A 20,000-nucleotide genomic window follows, 5' to 3' on the forward strand; every position below is an offset into this window, starting at 1 on the left:
GCCACAACGCGAAAGTCCTCAGACAGCCGGAAGAGAAGAGATGCAACTGCCGTATCAAAGCAGACTGCAACGCCAGCGAGATAGTATACGAAGCTACAGTGGACTCAAATCTCAGCCAGAAGAAGTACATCGGCATCTCCGAAACCCCATTCAAGCTCCTGTTCAACAACCATACGTCATCGTTCCGGAATGCCCCACACAGAAACAGCACAGAATTGTCAAAGCATGCATGGGCGCTGAAGGAGGCAGGTGAAGATGTCAACATCTCGTGGAGAATCAGGCAGAGATCCAGCGCCTACAAAAAAACCTCGAAGCGATGTAACCTATGCCTATCGGAGAAAATCGCCATAATGAACAGTGACAAGGCATCGCTCCTCAACACCAGATGCCGCCTGGTCACAAAATGTCGCCACAGCACCAAGTACCTCCTATCGGAGGTGACCTGAACTGTAGACTGCGCTTGCTATCTAGTGCACACGTGCAGAACTCCTGCTATCTAATGTGCATGCATCCTACTGTCACACTTCACTTTATGCACACCGCCCGGCCTGCGCGATTGCTCACACCACCACACTTGCCACACTTATCTTCACCTATGATTCTCACCTAGAGTCCTAGACTGGCTAGTGTGCTTCTTTTCTCCACCTGTGATTCCCACCTAGGGTGCTCCTTTTCGTCTTTTCTGGTATGTAAAGGGATACTGATGTGAGAGAAGAGAAAGTTGCCTGAAGAGTGCTATTGCACGAAACTCAGAGTAGCAACACTGAAAAACTTGGACATCTTTTGTGTCTAAGTGTATAACCCCGCTCTGTCTTAGGACATTGAGCACTTTTTTGCCGACGCAAGACATACTTCTATTGTTCATATATAAAAAATTAAAAAATCTACGCAAAAAAATATATTTCGGCTGCACAGCGGTTGTCAAATTTGCAGCGCGAAAATTACCGAGCTGCAAGGTGATAATGGGAAAGGCGGATTCATTCTTTAATCTTCTTGCTCCAAAAAAATCCACAGACGGGCAGGGTACTGAGGGTACGACCAAGAGTACATAACCCCCAGAGTGTGCAACTCCCACATACCCTGCTGTCCCGACAGAATTTCAAGTTGACGTCATTATTTATGACGCAATGCTCCTTGCACCAGTGATTTACAACATGTGTACGGGTGTCAACGCATCACACGTTTTTCTTTGCAATAATTTGTACAGGATCGATCGGCTTCGGTCAACCACAGGTTCCGGATTCGTCTGATAATCCGTGTACAGTGCGCATTGCATCATCAAAATGACGTCAACTTGAAATCCTTTCGGGACAGCACCCATAGTGGAGTTGCACACTCTGGGGGGTTATGTACTCTTGGTACGACTAACAGCAGAGCGCAATTACGCATTGCCCTTGCCACCCCCACATAAAAAGAGTGCGCAACTCCTAGCTTGAGTTGAAATGGACTCACAGTCTTGCAAGCGACGTTGTTTTCTTATACTTCAGCACATGTATTGTCATTTTTGGAAGATGCATAATCCAGTGTTCAGGCCTCACAGCGCTCGGTTTGCTTGCAGTTCATCAGGTTGAGAACGCATGGATTTACATCCGTTGCCCTGCTTCCACTACCGTAGTTGTGATGTACAAAGGCAGTGGTGCACTAGCAGAGCAGAGTGAACAGACCAGCCATGCACCTACTGGCAAACACTCACCAGCAAGTGCAGCCAGAGACAGAACTATGTATGCAGCCCTAGTCATGCTGGTAATGGCATCACGGGAATCAAAAGCAGATTGAGCAGCAGCTGGAAACTGGCAAGCTGCAGGCAGGGTGGATGCGCTACTACCAGGTGTGACAAACTACGGCCAGAGCCAAGGACTGGTTAAGTAACTTTGACATTAGGCTAATACTCACTACTTGCCATCAGAGAATGGAGAGGGAGAGGGAGAGAGAGAGAGAGAGAGAGAGAGAGAGAGAGAGAGAGAGAGAGAGAGAGAGAGAGAGAGAGACGGGCGAAGAGAGACACAGAGCAAGAAAAAACCCATCCACTGACCGGCAAACATGGCACCAGAGTTCTGCTGTGCACTGCTTGCTCCAGCACTGCCAGTCTGAGGCACCTAACAAGAGGAAGCAAACACACACACACACGCACACACAAGCACACACATACACACACACGGATGCGCAATTCGTTCAACATTTCTCCCACATACGGCAGAAGGATAAAAGAAAAAAACGTTCGTTGGCCAGGGTAATTTAGGAGAGTGTATTCGTTTGAATAACACACCATTCACTACGTCACTACAGCATACTGTAAGTTTACAAATTTTCGGCATGTATAAATTTCGGTCTCCCCGGGCTTAAACACATTTCGGCTGCGTTGAATTTTCGGCTCCTGCTACTGCTGCCTGTATACATATTGTCACACACAAAAAAACAAAAAAAACCTGAACCTTGCAAAACATAATTTCGGCCGCAACAAATTTTCAGCCAAAAATGCCCAGGCCGAAATTAGCCGAACATAAATATGCGCCAAATATTTGTTGACTTACAGTACACACATTGCACTACAGATATCTACCAAACTCTCTACCAAATGCTATGATAGCCACCTGCTATCGAAGTCTTTTTCTAAACATTTAACACCGAGCTGCTGTGCACTCTCACAAAAATATATTCAACACAAAGTGTCTATCTAGGAGAGGCAATTGAATAGTACATAAACAAGAGTATGCGACACCAATCCTGAGCTGTGATGGGGTCACCCACAGCAGATAATTTTGATAGCGTCATTTTCGGCAGAAGTAGGATCAAGTGTGTATGCTTTTCCGAGCTGTCTCGTAGATACGGTGTCAGCTCATCAGGTTCAGTACGCGTGGATCTGCCGTCCGTTGTTCTGCTTCGACTACCGTAGCTGTGATGCACAAGTTCTTTGTACTTTGATCTCTTCTGGCTCCGCATGATGGCACCAGTGAGTGAGATGGGCGCGGAAGAGTGATGTCATAAAAAAAACTCCGCCGCTGGCTGAGGGATCCGTCGAGTTGCACACTCTAGGCTACAAAAAAAAAGATTGCCTGGAGAACCCGGGTATCGATCCCGGTACCTCTCGCATGCTAAGCGAGCGCTCTACCATGTGAGCTAGTCCCCCTGCTACACAAACCCCTCCATCATTGGTCATTATCACCCCATCATGCCTGTATAGAGCTGTAGAGTAGACAGCTTATGAAAGGGTTTTTAGGTCACAGTCTCACAGAAAACCTGTAAGGTAAACTACTGAGTACTGTTGACCCCCAGCCCTCATACACACGTTTGTACACTGTGTCGCTCCCCGGCTGGTTTCAACAGTATGTGTATGTGGGGGTATACAGCTGCATGAAGGTTGGGAAGGACAGTGCGAGGTCCATCAATGCAACGAAGTGCCGGTACCGGATTTTGCACACGGTATCTCCAACCACAGGAAAGCATGCTAAGAAGTCATCTGGAATTAGTTTTTCCCGAGTGAAGGGTTGTCATATCAGTGTTCCTATTAACCAGGTTCCACTGCAAATAATTATACTAGTACACATTATCATTGGCCGGTTGCATACCTGAGTACTGGTAACATCAGAGGCCGGTGTGGAGAGGTTGAGAATGTCGGCAAATGCTGATGTCTCTGCTGTGACAGTGGAAGCTGGTGCGGGCACAGATGCTGCAGTGCAATCAACCATGCCACCGCCACCGCCACCACCACCACCACCACCATCACCACCAGAAGTCCAGAACAAGAAAGAACAGAAGTCAAACACAAAAACAACAGAGCAACCGATCAAATCATTGTGTACTGCAGAGCTCACTAACAGTTGCGGGACCACGTTAGTCCGCAACATTCAGAGATTCAGGGTATGTTCGATAGGTGGAATCCAGACCCCGGTCAATTGCCTGGATCATTCGGATCCGCCCAGGTCCAATCGAACGAATGTGGAGTTTTCGCACCCAAAAAAAGGTTGATCGGCAAAAAAAGAATCCGTTGGATCCGGTCAACCCTGCTCCCCCAGGTGAGTTGGCCGGATCCAAATCTGTCGGATTTGAATCCAGATTCAACCAATCGAAAGGGTGCAAATCCAGTGGATCCGGTTAATCTAGATCCGGATCCTACCAATCGAACATTCCGTAAGGTTTCGCTCTCTATCTCCACCATGAGTATAGCGTATCAATCGTTCTCCCAGTCATACCTTCAAGCAAGAGTACATAACCCCCCAGAGTGTGTAACGCCTGATCCAGCTCTGCATAGGGTCTTGGTCGAGCGTAATCGGATCTTTGCGTCCAAATACCGTACACATCTGAGGGGAACCTGGGGAGTCGCGGGTACTCCTGGATCAAAAACAACGGTGCCCTGCCTCGAGACCGGCCTTGCGCTGGTGTGGAGTGTACGCATGACATCAGAAGATCCGATTACGTTCGACCAAGACCCTATGCAGAGCTGGATCAGGCGTTGCACACTCTGGGGGTTATGTGCTCTTGCTTCAAGTGAACAGTATCTTCCTATAGCTTTAAATCCAAATGTTAAAAGTTGTTATCAATAGAGATGTTCTGCTCTATGTTACGGGAACGCGACGTGAAGACTCCCGGGAACTCTCTTCGCGTTCCCGTAACGTAAAGGAAACCTGTTCTGCTCTACGTTCATGTAGAGATATCATGTGGAATGTGTACCGGAAATTTCCCCTTCCAACTTTGGCAGGTTTCTGCCTGCATTCGAATGATACCCAGCAGATCCGTACACATGTTCTTTGCGTGTGCCAGAACGTAGAGAACCTCATCTACGCGTAGAAATCTGGACCCAAAACACACAAAGCCGTAGACTCTAACCCAGGTACCTGCTCTCTACGTGATTTCTCTACGTTTCACGTATAGTAGAACCCCATTACAATGTCAGTTCTCCCAATCTAAAGAGTGAAATACCAAAAATGATAATTTTCTTTGATCTCAGATGGTGAGCCAAGGAAAAAAATTGTAACATGGAAATTGTGGGCACAATTGTCTGCTAGATTGTGCACGTGTGACTGTTCAAAATCTGGTTTAGTTGGTGGACTCGATCGCAGAACTTGGGACCACAATTTCCATGTTACAAATTTCTTTTATCTATCACTTGATTAGTTTCTTCAGAATTCCCAAACTCCCTTGCAGCGTATTTCTTGCACTTGAAAATACCGCCATTCCGATAAATAGATAAATAAATAACTTTGCCAATATTTCGCCCTGCCCTCATGATGCCCAATGGGCGAAATATTGGCAAAGTTATTTATTTATCTATTTGGTGCAGCTGAGAGCTTGTTGTCGTAATGGCGGTATTTTCAAGTATATCACTTGATATTTCGACTATGATTGTGAGGCGACAGAAAGCGTCCCCATGACTACATGTCTCTTCACCTGTCAGTGCTGTAGGCTACAGCACACATGTCGTATCTTGAAGACGGAGAGCGGGAAAGAGAGAGAGGGCAGTAACGTTAGTCTAGCGTCTGTAATGGATGAAAATGCGTGCCCTGAAAATCAACCGACGTTCATATCATCCACGATCGCAAGGCCGTGCAGATCGTCTAACTCAGGCCCTTGCCAATTTTCCCCGCCGGGACCTCCAGAAGGAGCCCGATTGGCCCTCTCGTCTGGAGTAGTTTGTTACCTCACCTACAATTGCAGGACCCATCGATCCCTGAATGGAAAGTGCCAGACAAGAGAGGTATACCTGAGAAGGCCCGATTCCAGCGTCTTTGTTGAGTCCAGGCTAGTGTGCACAAACTCGGTCAGTTGGCAGCAAGGGGAAGTGCTAAGAATTGTTAGGTTCACCATTTCATCTATGCATACACTCGTACACCAATGACCTCTCCCCCATATATGCACGTACAAGTACACACGCACTCATAAACACATCACTGCACGCACCCTTTCCCATTCCCGCTTCTCGGATACGCTACGACGTCTTGCTCCCACACTCTCCCTTTTCCGCATTTTAACCCTTTGAGACCCCAACGATCGAATTCGATCGTTTGGTATACAGTGACACTAAAATAATTATATCTCTGGTGTTCCTTCACCGATTTTCATAAACAAAGTGTCTACGTTTCGAAAAGACCCTTGGCTATCATGTCGAAGTTATCCGAAGTCTCTAGGAGTTACGATGCCGCCGTGGTGAGACTCGAAGTCGGAGACAAACTGAAAAATGCACTCAGATCGAAAAATTCAAATTTTCACGCTGCACTTGGCATGAGATTTCCCCGGAATGGGACGTCATACTCAAGCATGCTGCACACCAAGATTTTGCGCTTGAAACGAGCTTTCCGCTGTAGTTTATTTGAAGTCGATGCGATGAAGGAGAATGGAATGGCGGCTGTTTGAACTTTGCTGAAGCTGTTCGCGCACGGCTGCTGTTTTGGCCGGCATTATAGGCCACGCAGAGCAGAGGCTGTGCAGGTAGTTGGCTTGAGTGTGGCACTATTCTCTTCGTCTTGAAAATACCTTTCCAACGGTGGTTAGTTTGTAAAAATCGGTGAATGTTTCATAGAGATACGAGCGAAAGTGCATGTCATTTGAAGGTGCGTAAATTGTCGTACTTTCAGTGGGGTCTCAAAGGGTTAAAAGTATAATTCGTTTTTTTGCGTGGGTAGCTGCATTCACGCTTTCGTACATTCATTGCCATAGCTACCCAGGCCCTTCATAACCTCGGGTCTCATCATTTCTTTCTCTCTCAATCTCATCATCTTGAGTCCAACGTGCGAACAAGAACTTGACTTCTGTTGTACCTGCGTGCGTGCCGCGAGTTCTCAACATTGGCGCCCCGACTCTTGCTCGAATCCACGACCCCGAGCCCCTCGTGCAAACAAGAACTTGACTTCTGTTGTACCTGCGTGTGTACCGCGAGTTCTCAACATTGACGCCCGACTCTTGCTCGAATCCACGACCCTGAGTCCCTCGTGCGAACAAAAACTTGACTTCTGTTGGACCTGCGTGTGTGCCGCGAGTTCTCAACATTGACGCCTGACTCTTGCTCGAATCCACGACCCTGAGTCCCTCGTACGAACAAGAACTTGACTTCTGTTGTACCTGCGTGTGCACCGCGAGTTCTCAACATTGACGCCCGACTATTGCTCGAATCCACGACCCTGAGTCCCTCGTGCAAACAAGAACTTGACTTCTGTTGTACCTGCGTGCGTGCCGCGAGTTCTTAACATTGACGCCCGACTCATGCTCGAATCCACGACCCTGAGCCCCTCGTGCAAACAAGAACTTGACTTCTGTTGTACCTGCGTGCGTGCCGCGAGTTCTCAACATTGACGCCCGACTCTTGCTCGAATCCACGACCCTGAGATTAAGAGTCTCACGCTCTACCACTGTCATCATCTCAATCTGATAATCTCCCACCCAAAGGGACCAGTCTCAAGTTCTCAACATTAACAACAACCGCTGGCAGGCATGGCATACTGATCAGCAATTTATTCTCTGCTCTCTCAAAATGTCTTTGTTCAAAGTAGATGCTTGCTGGCCGGTCGATTGTGTTCAGTTAAATGCTTGCCCTGAAGATTAATGGACGCCCATACCATCCTCAGTCACAACGTCGCGTGGAGCGGCTTAATCAGACGCTTGCCAATTTTCTCCGCCGGGACCTCCAGAAGGAGTCCGATTGGCCCTCTTGTCTGGAGTATTTTTACTTCACATACAATTGCAGGTACTATCGCCATACTTCGAAGTACTTACTACTTTGAACTAACTGGTTCTGTGCCTCAATGGCATCTGTAGTGAATAAGACTATGTAATCTGTAGAATAGCTCCGCGTCTTCTGATGATTGATTTGGAGCATAAAACTTGAGTTGAGGTAATTTTATCCGCCTAGTTTTCGTCTGTAGCTGCAGGACCCCATCGATCCCTGAAGGGAAAGTGCCCAATAGAGGTATACCTGAGAAGTCCAATTCCTGCATCCTTGTTGAGCCTTCTCGTAGCCAGCTGACGGAATATATGAATGCCAGTATCTGGATGACGCTCATCTCGATATTGACGGTGATGTGTGTGTGTGTGTGCGCGCGTGTGTGTGTGTGTGTGTGCGCGTGTGTGTATGTGTGTGTGCGTGCGTGTGTATGCAATAATCTAAAAACAACATTATATATTCCACATATGAACATACCGGGCTGGCTTGCAGGGGTGCTAGATGGTGCTGTTGCCGCCATCGGATTCACCTGCCGCAGCAACTGTACACAGTAGAAGAATGGCACACACCAAGCAATAACACAAGACTAGTACAGCAAGACTTCAACACACAATTATAAGGCATATTACCACTAATCCTTGTCACTCAAACCCTGATGCCAGTTGTGAACTGCCATCAGGATGCCTACATTTCACATAATTTATAAATTGGCATCCCCCCTCCAAAAGGGGAAACTTTGTATATAATTTTAAAATAGTGTGGGCGTACGCTGCTGATTTTGACAGCATAAGCAACCACAGGAATAGTGCTGGCAGGAGAGTATGCTGTGGGGTATTGCTACATATACCACCAGGTCTTTCAGCAAGAGAATATTGCATTACAGGTACAATCATAGACCTGACATCCACAGAGCTCTCTAAACAGCAAGCTCTCAAGCTCATTATCCACCAGCATCATAACTCTCTACTGTTGAATGCCGCACGATAATGCGCCGGCAAATTCTCGCGTTCTTCAGAATGATATGGAAGACAGACAGATAGACACAGACAGATAAACACAGAGAGACAGACAGACAGGCCGGCAGACGAGATAGAGAGATAGGCACAGTGACATTCACTGACCTTGGATGCCTTGCTGTGAACGGGGCCCTGACTAGCCTGTAACAGTTGCTGCAGAACTGGACCAGACGTGCCGGAAACTATCTCCGACGCACCACCAACATCACAACGATAAAGCTCCTCCAGTAGACACATGGAACGCTGTAACACAACACAAATGCATCCAGACATACATGTATACAGTCATGTAGTGCAGTACACAGCGGCCTGATGATTGAAAGAAACGCAAACTCAGATTTATAACACCACCTCCGCTCTCCTTTTCTGGGGGGAGAAGCTCTGCTTCAGACCCACGACATCGAGCAATCTACACTTGCTGATGTTGAATACACAATGTGCCCTTGACTGGCAAGAGTGCTCAATGCACGAAGTAGAGTTTGCAACTTGATATCATGGTTGTTCTGCAGAGTCTCAAGGCACCTGGCCAATTATTGAGTCAGTTGAGTCTACTCTCGGTAGCAGTCAAAGCATCACATCAGAACAATGCATTGCACCAGCCAATGAATCAGCCAATGCATTACACCATCCAATGCATCCCATCAGCCAATGCATCACATCAGAACAACTCTAAACTAAAATAGTAAACACGAGTGCATTTATATACGTTTTATACGGCAGACAACTCCTTTCGCCTACATTATGTACGAGTGCCCGGCGTTGGCATGGTGGCAAGACTGAGCAGTCTCCAGTGTACAGTCAACTTTGCGTATAACGACACTCAGCGGGGTATCAGAAAAGTGTCCTTATTCGTGAAGTGTCCTTAGACCCGAAGTCACATGATATGTGTTACAGTTGGATGGGACTTTGCTCTGGGCATGGAAATTCCGTCGTTATTCGCGAATTGTCATGATATCCGCAGTCGTTACTAGCGAAGTTGACTGTACTTACAATTTGGACTTGAGAACTGGACGTGGCTGGATTGAGCGTAGCTAGCAGCAGCTCCACAACGACGGCCATATCTCGCCGCTTACACCTCTGTACAAACTGCTGCACTTGATCGCGACTGGGTGCGGCGCGCACACCGGTCACCGTGGTGAATTCCCCGACGAGCCGCTCTTCGGCCGCCTGTGTATTGCTGCTGCTGCTGCTGGCACCGGCAGTGCTTGTGGTGGCTGCACCGCCGTTGTCAGTAGTTTGAGAAGAGGACGCTGCTGATGGAGTGGATGCTCCTCTTGACGGTGTGCTTACAGGATCAGCTCTGACACAGAGTAGTACAGGAAAGCAGCAGAAACAGAAACAGCAACACCACGTACGCCAGCAGCAGCAGCGGCGGCAGCGACAACAGCCAGTGGCAGCAAAAGCAACATTGGAATGGCTGTACTGTGGTGGTTGTCAGTAGTAAGTATTGTGAGTGAACAGTGCACACCTGTCAATCCAGCACAAGACACACATAGTGATTCCGTGACCGGATGTACTAGAACAACCCCCCCCCCCCCCCCCAGCTCCTTTTACCACAGTTGCATGATCAAGAGTAACTACAGTTGCGCTCGGTGAAATCCAACCCAAAGTGCAAACTGGCGCCCTGAAAGCTCCGCTGAATTTGTACATGTGTACGTGCAGCCACATTCGTACCACTTCTAGGGGATCAATGGTACCAAGTATGCATATTAGGTTGGATTTCACTGAGAGCAACAACTACTGTACTATGAACAAACCAGGATTCTAACCAGAGCCGCATCCACAGATATGCCCCCCCCCCCCCCCCTCCGCTTCTCTAGCCAATGGTAGTTCTCTTCAACTCATTTTTCACTCAATTTTCTGCACCCGTAGTAAGTAATGAAGATTAAAAGGTATCACCTCCAAGGATCAAGGTGCATAGTTAGGACCTAGCGAGGTCCTAGAGTGGTGAAAGGTGAGTACATCAGACCTGCCAAGGACCAATATCCTATTTGCTGCATTCATTCCCCTCGATAACCAATATCCTATTTGCTGCATTCATTCCCCTCGATAACCAATATCCTATTTGCTGCATTCATTCCCCTCGATAACCGTATTTCCCCGATCGTAAGTCGCATCCAATTACAAGCCGCACCCCCATTTTGAGGTCTTCGTTATACGGTTGCAGTACGTTCACTTCAGTAATACGTCACACGTGATTGTGAATCGCACTCCCTCGTTCGACCTTGGCATTTGTTGCAAACAGGCGCGACTTATATTTGGGGAATTGCGGTTTCGTTGCGTTTCGTTTGGCAAATTCAGAATGTACATGACAACCATTCCGGAATGGGAATGTTGAGAATCGCCTGTCGTAGAACTGCATGCCACACCCATAGAATACTGTATACCATACCCGGGGCATTCCCCCTGCATGATTACATACAGTGCCATTTCCCCTCTGCCCCGACTGCATGCAATGATTACATACTGTAAAGTTGTGGCTACTTCTGAGTTACTGTAAAACCGGAAAGTTTAACGACCAAAAATCTTTAAAACGTTTTTGTAATTTTGGCATGATAACGTGCAGGAAGTTTAACGATGGCCAACTGGCCACCCATCTGTATGCACATCTTTATACAGACATCTCAAACCGGGTTCGTGACGACGTTTCTTCAAACAAAGAAAAAAATTGGTCGTTAAGTTAAAACGTTAGACTTTTCGGTTTTACAGTACTAAAGATGTAGCCCCATTTCCCTTCTACCCCTGCACATAACACACGGCACAAATGATCTACACCCCCTTTCTAATTGTACATATCCGGGCTATGCATGTGCGCACATACTAGTGTTTAGGCTCCAATAAAATAGTCACCGTATCTCTTGGTCTGACAAAGCCTACATATAGGCTTTGGAGCTGATGCGCGCGGTTTGCTTGTTCCCTGTTACCACGGAAACAACTGCACATGTGTTGTATGAGCCATTTAGCTCCGTACACATTCCCGCATGCACACACTTCCGTACACATATACATACACATCTCCACATCCCTGTACACACACCCATGCATGCACTCCCCGCTGACCTTTTGCCTCCCTTACTGCATGCACTGCTGACCCCTTTTCCCTCTCACCCTGTCTCACTAACTGCATGCACCCCTTTTCCCGCTCACCCTATTGCCACTTACTGTATGCACCCCTTTTTTCCCTCCATAGCTTTAGTTATACCCTGAAGGCTGCGCTTGCGCAGGCTGATCGTTCTTCTTGTAGTTCTCACAGTTGTTCTTCTTGTTGTTCTCCGAGTCTTCTCCTTGTAATTATCCCAGTCCTCTCCAGTTCTTTAGTCCTCTTTGTGCTTCCCAAAATCAGTTAATATAACAACCCATAATTGCGTGCAGTCTGAGAGAGTATAAAGAATGTTATAAAGTAGTAGTAGAGTAGCGTACAGTAGTTCCAGCAAGATACCCATATATAGACAACATTGGTTAGACAACACATGGCCAAAATGGCGTCCAAGCGATCCCAGGCGATATGCAGGCGGTTGGCAAAAACTATTTTGAAGAAGGAAGTTGTAGTTTTGTCAGGTTGAGGTATTCAGTTGGCGGATATTGTCTAAATTGTTCGAGCCTATTTATACAGGCTTTGGTTTGACGATGGAGGTTGGGGCTGCTGAAGCCACTGGGAGCAGTAGTGATGTAGAGTTTGCGCCTGGTGTTGAAGCAGAGAGCGATGATGAACTGCCGGCAAGTCCACAAGAATCTGTTCCCCTCCTCCAGCAACTAACAACGCTGCTACTGGAGCAAGCCGAATGGATAGTAGACGGGAACATGCAATTGACATTGGATGGAGTGAAACGATGCCATCCAACGACTTGCCTGAGTTCACAGGTACCCCAGGCCTGCGAGTGGAGCTGTCTCATTTTTATCATTAAAAAAAAACTCCTAAAATACCAACAAAAACCAAAGCCTATATATATGTTAGGTACCTCCTCCCGTACCTTTTCTAGCTGGCCTGCATGCACTTGCGTACGCACCTTTTGTCTCCTTTTGCTCCGTTGGCCTGGGTAGCTACTTGCGCGCCCATATTTGCCATAGCTACCCAGGTCCTTTATCTTGCCGTTTAGACTTGATCTCTTTCTCTCTTTTCTCACTCTTCAATGTAGTCGTTTCGTTCGTCTTGGTCTCTTGTCTCGTCGTCTACTTGTATAATAAATGTCGTTCCCACTAACCTGTTCCCGTTGTAATGTCTGGATATGTCGTCAGTCGTCCTGTTTCGAACTCAACATTGGCGCCCAACGTGGGGCTCGAACCCACGACCCTGAGATTAAGGGTCTCATGCTCTACCGACTCTACCGACCCTTCTAGCCCTGTCTAGCCGTGTCTTGCTCGCCTTGCTTGGTCTTTGTCTTGCTTGCCTGACAGTATTCTATACGAACCTCTGAGATTCCTTGTCGTTGTCAACTAATCCTTGACCCGATCGTCTAATTGTGACTGTGCCGGTCCTAACATATAGGCTTTGAGCTGCCAGACCAAGAGATACACATAAAAGTACACACTGGCATACTCTTCAGAGTGGCCCTGGATAAAGGGACAATCTTCTTCGGCTTCTTGAGCGGGTTAGTTCTTCTTCTAGTTCTTGGTCAGAATGGCTATCCTTGGCTTGAGTCCAGTCGACTTGTGACTTGGCTGGTCTTGATTTCGAGCTGGACTCCTAGCTTTGCTCTTTGCCTCCGAAACGTACATCATTGGTGATTCTGCATGTATCCTTTGGAGACATGGTTGATGGTTCCATTCACTCAGCAAGCCGTATGCCGGGCATGCATTAACCTGGCAGCAATGTGAGTACAACTATGCCCATGCAGACACGAGGAAAGTAATCGAAGGAGCATTTCACCTCTTGAAGTACTGTTGGAGGAAGTGGCAGATGATTGACCTCCGCCAAAATATAGTCCGCCAAATACTCCTCTACTTTACTAACACACATCTTTAGTTGAGGAAGGAAATCCTTCAGGAAGACAGCATCTTGAAGGGGGGGTGTAGCAAACATGATCGTTCAATCTCATATCAAGGTTGAACCAGAGTGAAACAATTGCAAGGGTATGGTTTTCGTAAACAAAATATCAAAGACACGTGGGTCCGAGTTATGAGTCACTGTCCAGATCGGCGCTCGTGATACGCAGCGCAATTTTGGCCATGGGATATTGTTTCGTTTGCCAGCTCCATTTTTAGCCTGGACGATGATACCCTGGACGATGATATCCTGGACGATGATACCCTGGACGATGATACCCTGGACGATGATACCCTGGACGATGATACCCTGGACGATGATACCCTGGACGATGATACCCTGGACGATGATACCCTGGACGATGATACCCTGGACGATGATACCCTGGACGATGATACCCTGGACGATGATACCCTGGACGATGATACCCTGGACGATGATACCCTGGACGATGATACCCTGGATCTACTACACTGAAGTGAGGAATGTGTGGACTTACATTACACTGGATCTCCTACACTGAAGTGAGGAATGTGTGGACTTACATTACACTGGATCAAACCCTGCTATACTGTACGTCAACAAAAGGTATTAATATTCGGCGCATATTTATTTTCGGCTATTTTCGGCCGGGGGATTTTTGGGCCGAAATTTTGTTTTGCAAATGTTCAGTGTGACTGTGTATACAGGCAGCAGCAATACAGGGTGAACAGTTAATGGGGCCGAAGTGTGTTTTCGCACTGGAAGGCCGAAATTTGAATGGGCCGAACATTTGTAGACTTACAGTAGTATTAGCAAGAGTACATAAGCTCCCAAGAGTGTGCAACTCTAGATACTCTTTCTATGGGGTCCGCCAATGGTGAAAACTCACATCACACAGTGTAGTGTTCCCGTTGTACACTTCCAGCCCGTTTCTAGCGATCATTGGAGTTGAAAGAATAGCACTCCCGACAGAAACCCACTCAGCTTATGCGAATCGCCAGTCATGATCTGGCAGATAATCGGACTGCGCGCACGCTAGCCATCACTGTACGTAGTAGTGCCGTGGACATGGAAATCCGGCCGGAGGTCAAGCGGCCCCAGCGCGTTGGCCATGCAGCCGCTAGCCGTGAGTATGCATGCAGTAGATATCTAACGTTACACACATTCATTTACGCATCGAAGCGCTGGCCGCATCGGATCAACATGTGCACTGCATGCAACGCTCTGTACGCGCTGAGGGCGCCGGCCCCGGTCATTCGACTGGATTTCAATGTCCACGACAGTAGAAATCGTACTAGGAACACGTAATGTGATTTTTCACCGTCGGAGACCTGCACACTCTTGGGAGCTTATTAACTCTAGGTACCAGTACAGTTAAGTTGCGCTCGACGAAATCCGACCCGGAGTGCATATTTGGCACCCGCAACTAACATGCCCTGTTTGGCTTGATGCCCTGGAAGTGGCACGAATGCGGCTGGACGTACACATGTACAAGTGCAATGATGTAATCGGAACTAGTCCAGGGCGCCAGCTTTGCACTTCGAGTCGGATTTCACCGAGCGCACCTGGAGTAGTACTACACTGCAGTGAGGTATGCGTGCACTTACATTACACCACCAGGCTGATAATGAGAGCTGGACACCGGCCTACAGCGGAACACACAACACACAATGGGCAATACATGTGCAATCACATCTCAGTTCTCAGTTCTACACGCACTAGCACAACATACATGTAGCGACACCAGGAGCAGGGACGTATCTTGCAGGGTCAACGCGGTGCTTCTATTTCAGAAAATTGAGCAAGAACCTCACACTCCGAGCATTCGTTCGGATACCAAGAAGTACAGTATGTACAGCAGTGGAACAAGCTAGTGTCCGTTTCAACTCTGATGACTGTCAGGCTCATTACAATGCAATCATCAGCCAACATCAACCTGTCTAAGGTGACCGCTCAAGGGACCTTACAAACGTGGTCATCATGTACTGTACAGGTGGTCTCCCTATCCGGGTTCAGTTTACTGAAGGTAACAACGATTGGCCCTAGTTGTAGTGGTTGCCATATCCGAGTGGTCGCCTTGACAGGCTTTACAGTATAGCAATACTGGCATGGCCAACAGCATCTTTATGTGGCCTGATGATTGCATTGTCCTGAGCATGAAGCTCAGAGTTGCAACAAACTAGCCTTCTTCCACAGTTGTAATACACGCTCTGCCTCTGCGGTATTGAGCACTCCCAGGCTTAGCACACTGGGTGCACCCTCCGGTGATACCAACCAACAAACACTACATGTAATATGACATTTAGCCTCCAAGATAGGCAACAGACTTATACAGTGATGTGGCTTTCAGCCCCGGAAATACGGAGATTTTCTTCAGTCAAGTGAAAAGTGACTATACGCAATTGAACAAGCACAAAGTCAGTAAATTCTGAATCGAGATACTAGCAGATAGACAGACAGATAGAGAGGGAGCGAGATAGATAGATAGAGAGAGACGGAGACGGAGAGAGAGACGGAGAGAGAGACGGAGAGAGAGAGAGAGAGAGAGAGAGAGAGAGAGAGAGAGAGAGAGAGAGAGAGAGAGAGAGAGAGAGAGAGAGAGAGAGAGAGAGAGAGAGAGAGCCAGGGCACCATGCAAGAACACACACACACTACTCACTGTGCAACGGGTGGTGGTGTTGATGTATCCCAGCCACCACCAGGACGACCAACAGCACGCTCTGTACCAGACACACACCACACACAATGAAATGCATACGTACATGTACAAAGTAAGCAGTGCGATCAAAAAGAAGTATATAAAAAGGTGGAAATACATTAGGAAACCTGTTCAGTGCAGCAAAACATTGACCAAGGGAGCAGTGCCGGAAGATGAAAATGACACAAGCATACGAGTGCAGGCATGTACACCCCAGTGCGTTGGCCATGCAGCCGCTAGCCTCGAGTATGCAGGCATGTACACCCCCCCCCCCCGTATACATACATCCACCAATACACCCACCCACACCCACCCATACACACACACCTGAGGAGTATTCAGCTTCATGCGATGTGCCGGTGTCGTAGCGCCCGCTGGTGTAACTAGAGGCAGGAGCAGATACATACGACCCAGCACCACTGGATAATAGGGAACCGGACGCTGGCGGATTAGAACCCTTGTACCACTACACCAGGTATACCACAAGAACAACAGCAGGAGCAACAGAACCAACAGCAGCAGCAACAGAACCAACAGCAGCAGCAACAACAGAACCAACAGCAGCAGCAACAACAGCAATAGCAACATAACCAACAGCAGCAGCAACAGCAGCAGGAGCAGCAGCAACAGCAACAATGAAGATAAAACACGAATACAACACGGAATACAGGTCAGAGTCCTGCAGGACAGCCTTGGTGGTTAGCAAACACAAAACAAACAAACACAATTCACGGTTCGCTTGAGACTCGGTTAGACTGAGTGTTCAGCATCCATAGGAACACCACCACACTGCAAAGATCATAGGCGCAGACGCAGCTCCTAAAGCGATGGGAGGTGAGTAGATCAGCCCACCAGCAAAGTGGTCAAAGACCGAAGACAACAAGACTGGCTGGATTCACATGACAGTTATCAATCCCTCTCAGGCTCCACTTTCAAGCTGGATCAATGACAACTTATATAGTGATCAACGTCATTTTCAATATTTTTTAGCTATCTGCACCATGACAATGTTGTAATCCAGGACTTGAACCGGGGATTTTCATTAGAGACAAACGATGCTCCACCACCAAGGTATGCAGTCGTCGTCATTCCAGCAGAGACAGTTCAAATATCTTCTTCAGACTTCACACAGTCAAATACTAGTATAATGTTGAACTCGGGTACTGAGCCAAAAGCAAAATGTAAAATTAAAAAAAGGACACATGGGTGCGAGTCGTTGGGTCATTGAATGCCTCAGTAGTCTGTCGGTTTTGTGCTTAGTTATCTCACTTTCTGACTGCTTATTATCTTGTTACAGAAGTGGTCAGTTACTCATAACTCGTAACCCATGTGTCCTTTGGTTTTTTTTTTACCAGCACATGACTGTGTTACAGTCCATTTCAAAACTATAGACGCGTAGGGTTTTTGAAATATTTCAAATTTGGCTGGAACTTTTTGAGAATAGTTTTCGGAATATTGCTCAGGATCGCTCCACAATTACTCTCATATAGTTTCTAAACGATTGGATAACAGACGCCCAATTTGGAAAAAATTATGCACAAAGTGATCACAGATTTTATGTGGTATAGATGCTGGCATAACGGTTTTTGCCTAGGTACGCGTCTATAGTTTTGAAATGGACTGTAGTAACTTACTTGTTGCTGTAACGTATCCACCACACCCACTGCCTTGGTCTTGATTGTATCAAGAATAGAGGATTCCTCTGCAAAGCACACACATGTACAACAACAGCACACACATGTAGTCACACACATATGCACACACATATGCACACACATATGCACACACACACACACACACACACACATGCACACACGCACGCACGCACACACACCTTTGACCTTTGACGCCCATCGCCGGAGGCGATGATAGCAATGCTACGGCAGAAGCCATAGCAACTTGTGCTGGGATTGCACCATTCAACAGTTTGCAAGGCTGAAGAATTGACCGTCACTATTCAGCCTGGTCTACACCATACAGCTATTTGAAGTGATTTTTCTGGCCAGTGAATCCCTATTTTTGGTCTTTTTCATTTTTTTTCCCCGCACACACATCACACCACATACTCCGGCATGCACTGGCTGTTGGTAACCACCCAGGAGAATGAAAGAAAAGTCAGGAAGAGTCTGAGAAAGAGAAGAAAGACGTGTGTGACCATAATCGTCGGGAATCGAACCCGCAACCTATCGATTGGAAATCGCTGCACATACCACTGCACCATATGGGACACACACACACACACACACACACACACACACACACACACATGCACGACCAGGGTGCACAGCGAGAACAGTTTAGCTCAGGACCAACAGCACATAATACAGGTAGTTGTGTGTCAGGTGTCCGGCACCTTCCGGACTGGACGCTGTTGGATAAATGAATATTCTGGATAACTGGAGCTACATAGCCATCTTGTGTTCACATATCAAAATGACTGACTAGAGCATGATTTTACCTGTTTTTGCTGCTCAGTTACTAGTACTTTCCAGAGACAGTCGTCATACTCATCCATATAATATGCACTGACTCGTATGCAACGTTACATGCAAGGCATCATTGCATACTGTCCACATTCACTTGAAGTAGAACTGTCAACATGCAGTGTATGAGCTGTCAGTGTGCCTTTAGGATAACCGACGTGCGGGATGACTCACAGCCAGATAAGCAACATGTGACTGTACTTCAAAGAACCAAAAATCACAGTCAAAGTACTTAGAATGGACTCGGATGAGAGCCAAGGATAAATTTATAGTAAAGAAAAAAGGACCAGGAAACTACAAGTTACGCTATAATAAGTTTAGTAACTGGTGGTGTTAGTGGACAATATAGCGTAACTTGTAGTTTCTTGGTCCTTTTTTCTTTACTATAAATCAAAGTACTTAGATAGGAGTTGTGTAGAACATGCTTACCTTGCTGCATTGGTGTGTTTCCAAATCCCCACATCTTCTTACTACCATCAGCATTGTACTGGTTGGTTGCTGAAGACGATGCTGATGATGATGATGACTGTTGCATGGCATAGGACTGGTGAGGCTGTGACGGACCAGCTAACAACAACAACAACAACAGCATCAAGATTGGTAGCAATAATAGCAGCAGTACTACAAATAGTTCTTTGTCCATTGTTATTCTCACATTGTGCTGATTGTAATAAAACTTTGTGTCGAGTATTAGCAGCATCAACAGTATCAGCAGCAGAAGCACCAGCAGGAGGAAAAGCAGCAGCAGCAGGAGGAAAAGCAGCACCAGCAGGAGGAAAAGCAGCAGCAGCGGGAGGAAAAGCAGCTGCGGGAGGAAAAGCAGCAGCAGCAGCAGGAGGAAAAGCAGCAGCAGCAGCAGCAGGAGGAAAAGCAGCAGCAGCAGCAGGAGGAAAGCAGCAGCAGCAGCGGGAGGAAAAGCAGCAGCAGCAGCAAGAGGAGGAAAAGCAGCAGCAGCAGCAGAAGGAAAGCATTGGCAGCAGCAGCATTAGCAGCAGCAGCAGCATTGGCAGCAGCAGCAGCATTGGCAGCAGCAACAGTGGCAGTAGCAGCAGTAGCAATACCAAAGAAAAAGAAGCAGCCTCAGACAAAATGCAAAGTAACAGAACATCATGACATATCATCAACATCATCCCACAGGGCAACAGGCACAGAAGTACGTCATGCACTTGCCGGCATCACAATACGT

General features: G+C 47.2%; 1 protein-coding gene and 1 non-coding gene across 3 annotated transcripts in view; both read right to left on the reverse strand.

Moving 5' to 3' along the window:
• LOC135811526 (AP-4 complex accessory subunit Tepsin-like) overlaps window positions 1-20,000 on the reverse strand; it is a 30,801-nt gene that overhangs the window by 5,539 nt on the left and 5,262 nt on the right. For both annotated transcript variants that reach the window (XM_065324765.1, XM_065324764.1), the window contains exons 7-16: window positions 19,244-19,381; window positions 17,966-18,033; window positions 16,659-16,797; window positions 16,293-16,353; window positions 15,241-15,279; window positions 9,658-9,967; window positions 8,773-8,910; window positions 8,129-8,192; window positions 3,567-3,667; window positions 2,033-2,096 (exon numbers count right to left, since the gene is read on the reverse strand). In XM_065324765.1, the coding sequence (XP_065180837.1) occupies window positions 2,033-2,096; window positions 3,567-3,667; window positions 8,129-8,192; window positions 8,773-8,910; window positions 9,658-9,967; window positions 15,241-15,279; window positions 16,293-16,353; window positions 16,659-16,797; window positions 17,966-18,033; window positions 19,244-19,381 (1,122 nt within the window). The remainder of the gene's footprint in view (window positions 1-2,032; window positions 2,097-3,566; window positions 3,668-8,128; window positions 8,193-8,772; window positions 8,911-9,657; window positions 9,968-15,240; window positions 15,280-16,292; window positions 16,354-16,658; window positions 16,798-17,965; window positions 18,034-19,243; window positions 19,382-20,000) is intronic.
• Trnaa-agc (transfer RNA alanine (anticodon AGC)) lies at window positions 3,055-3,127 on the reverse strand. The gene has a single exon. It is a non-coding gene; the product is annotated as a tRNA-Ala (tRNA).

The sequence above is a fragment of the Sycon ciliatum genome, chromosome 3, assembly GCF_964019385.1.
Source record: "Sycon ciliatum chromosome 3, ocSycCili1.1, whole genome shotgun sequence".
NCBI classification, from domain to species: domain Eukaryota; kingdom Metazoa; phylum Porifera; class Calcarea; order Leucosolenida; family Sycettidae; genus Sycon; species Sycon ciliatum.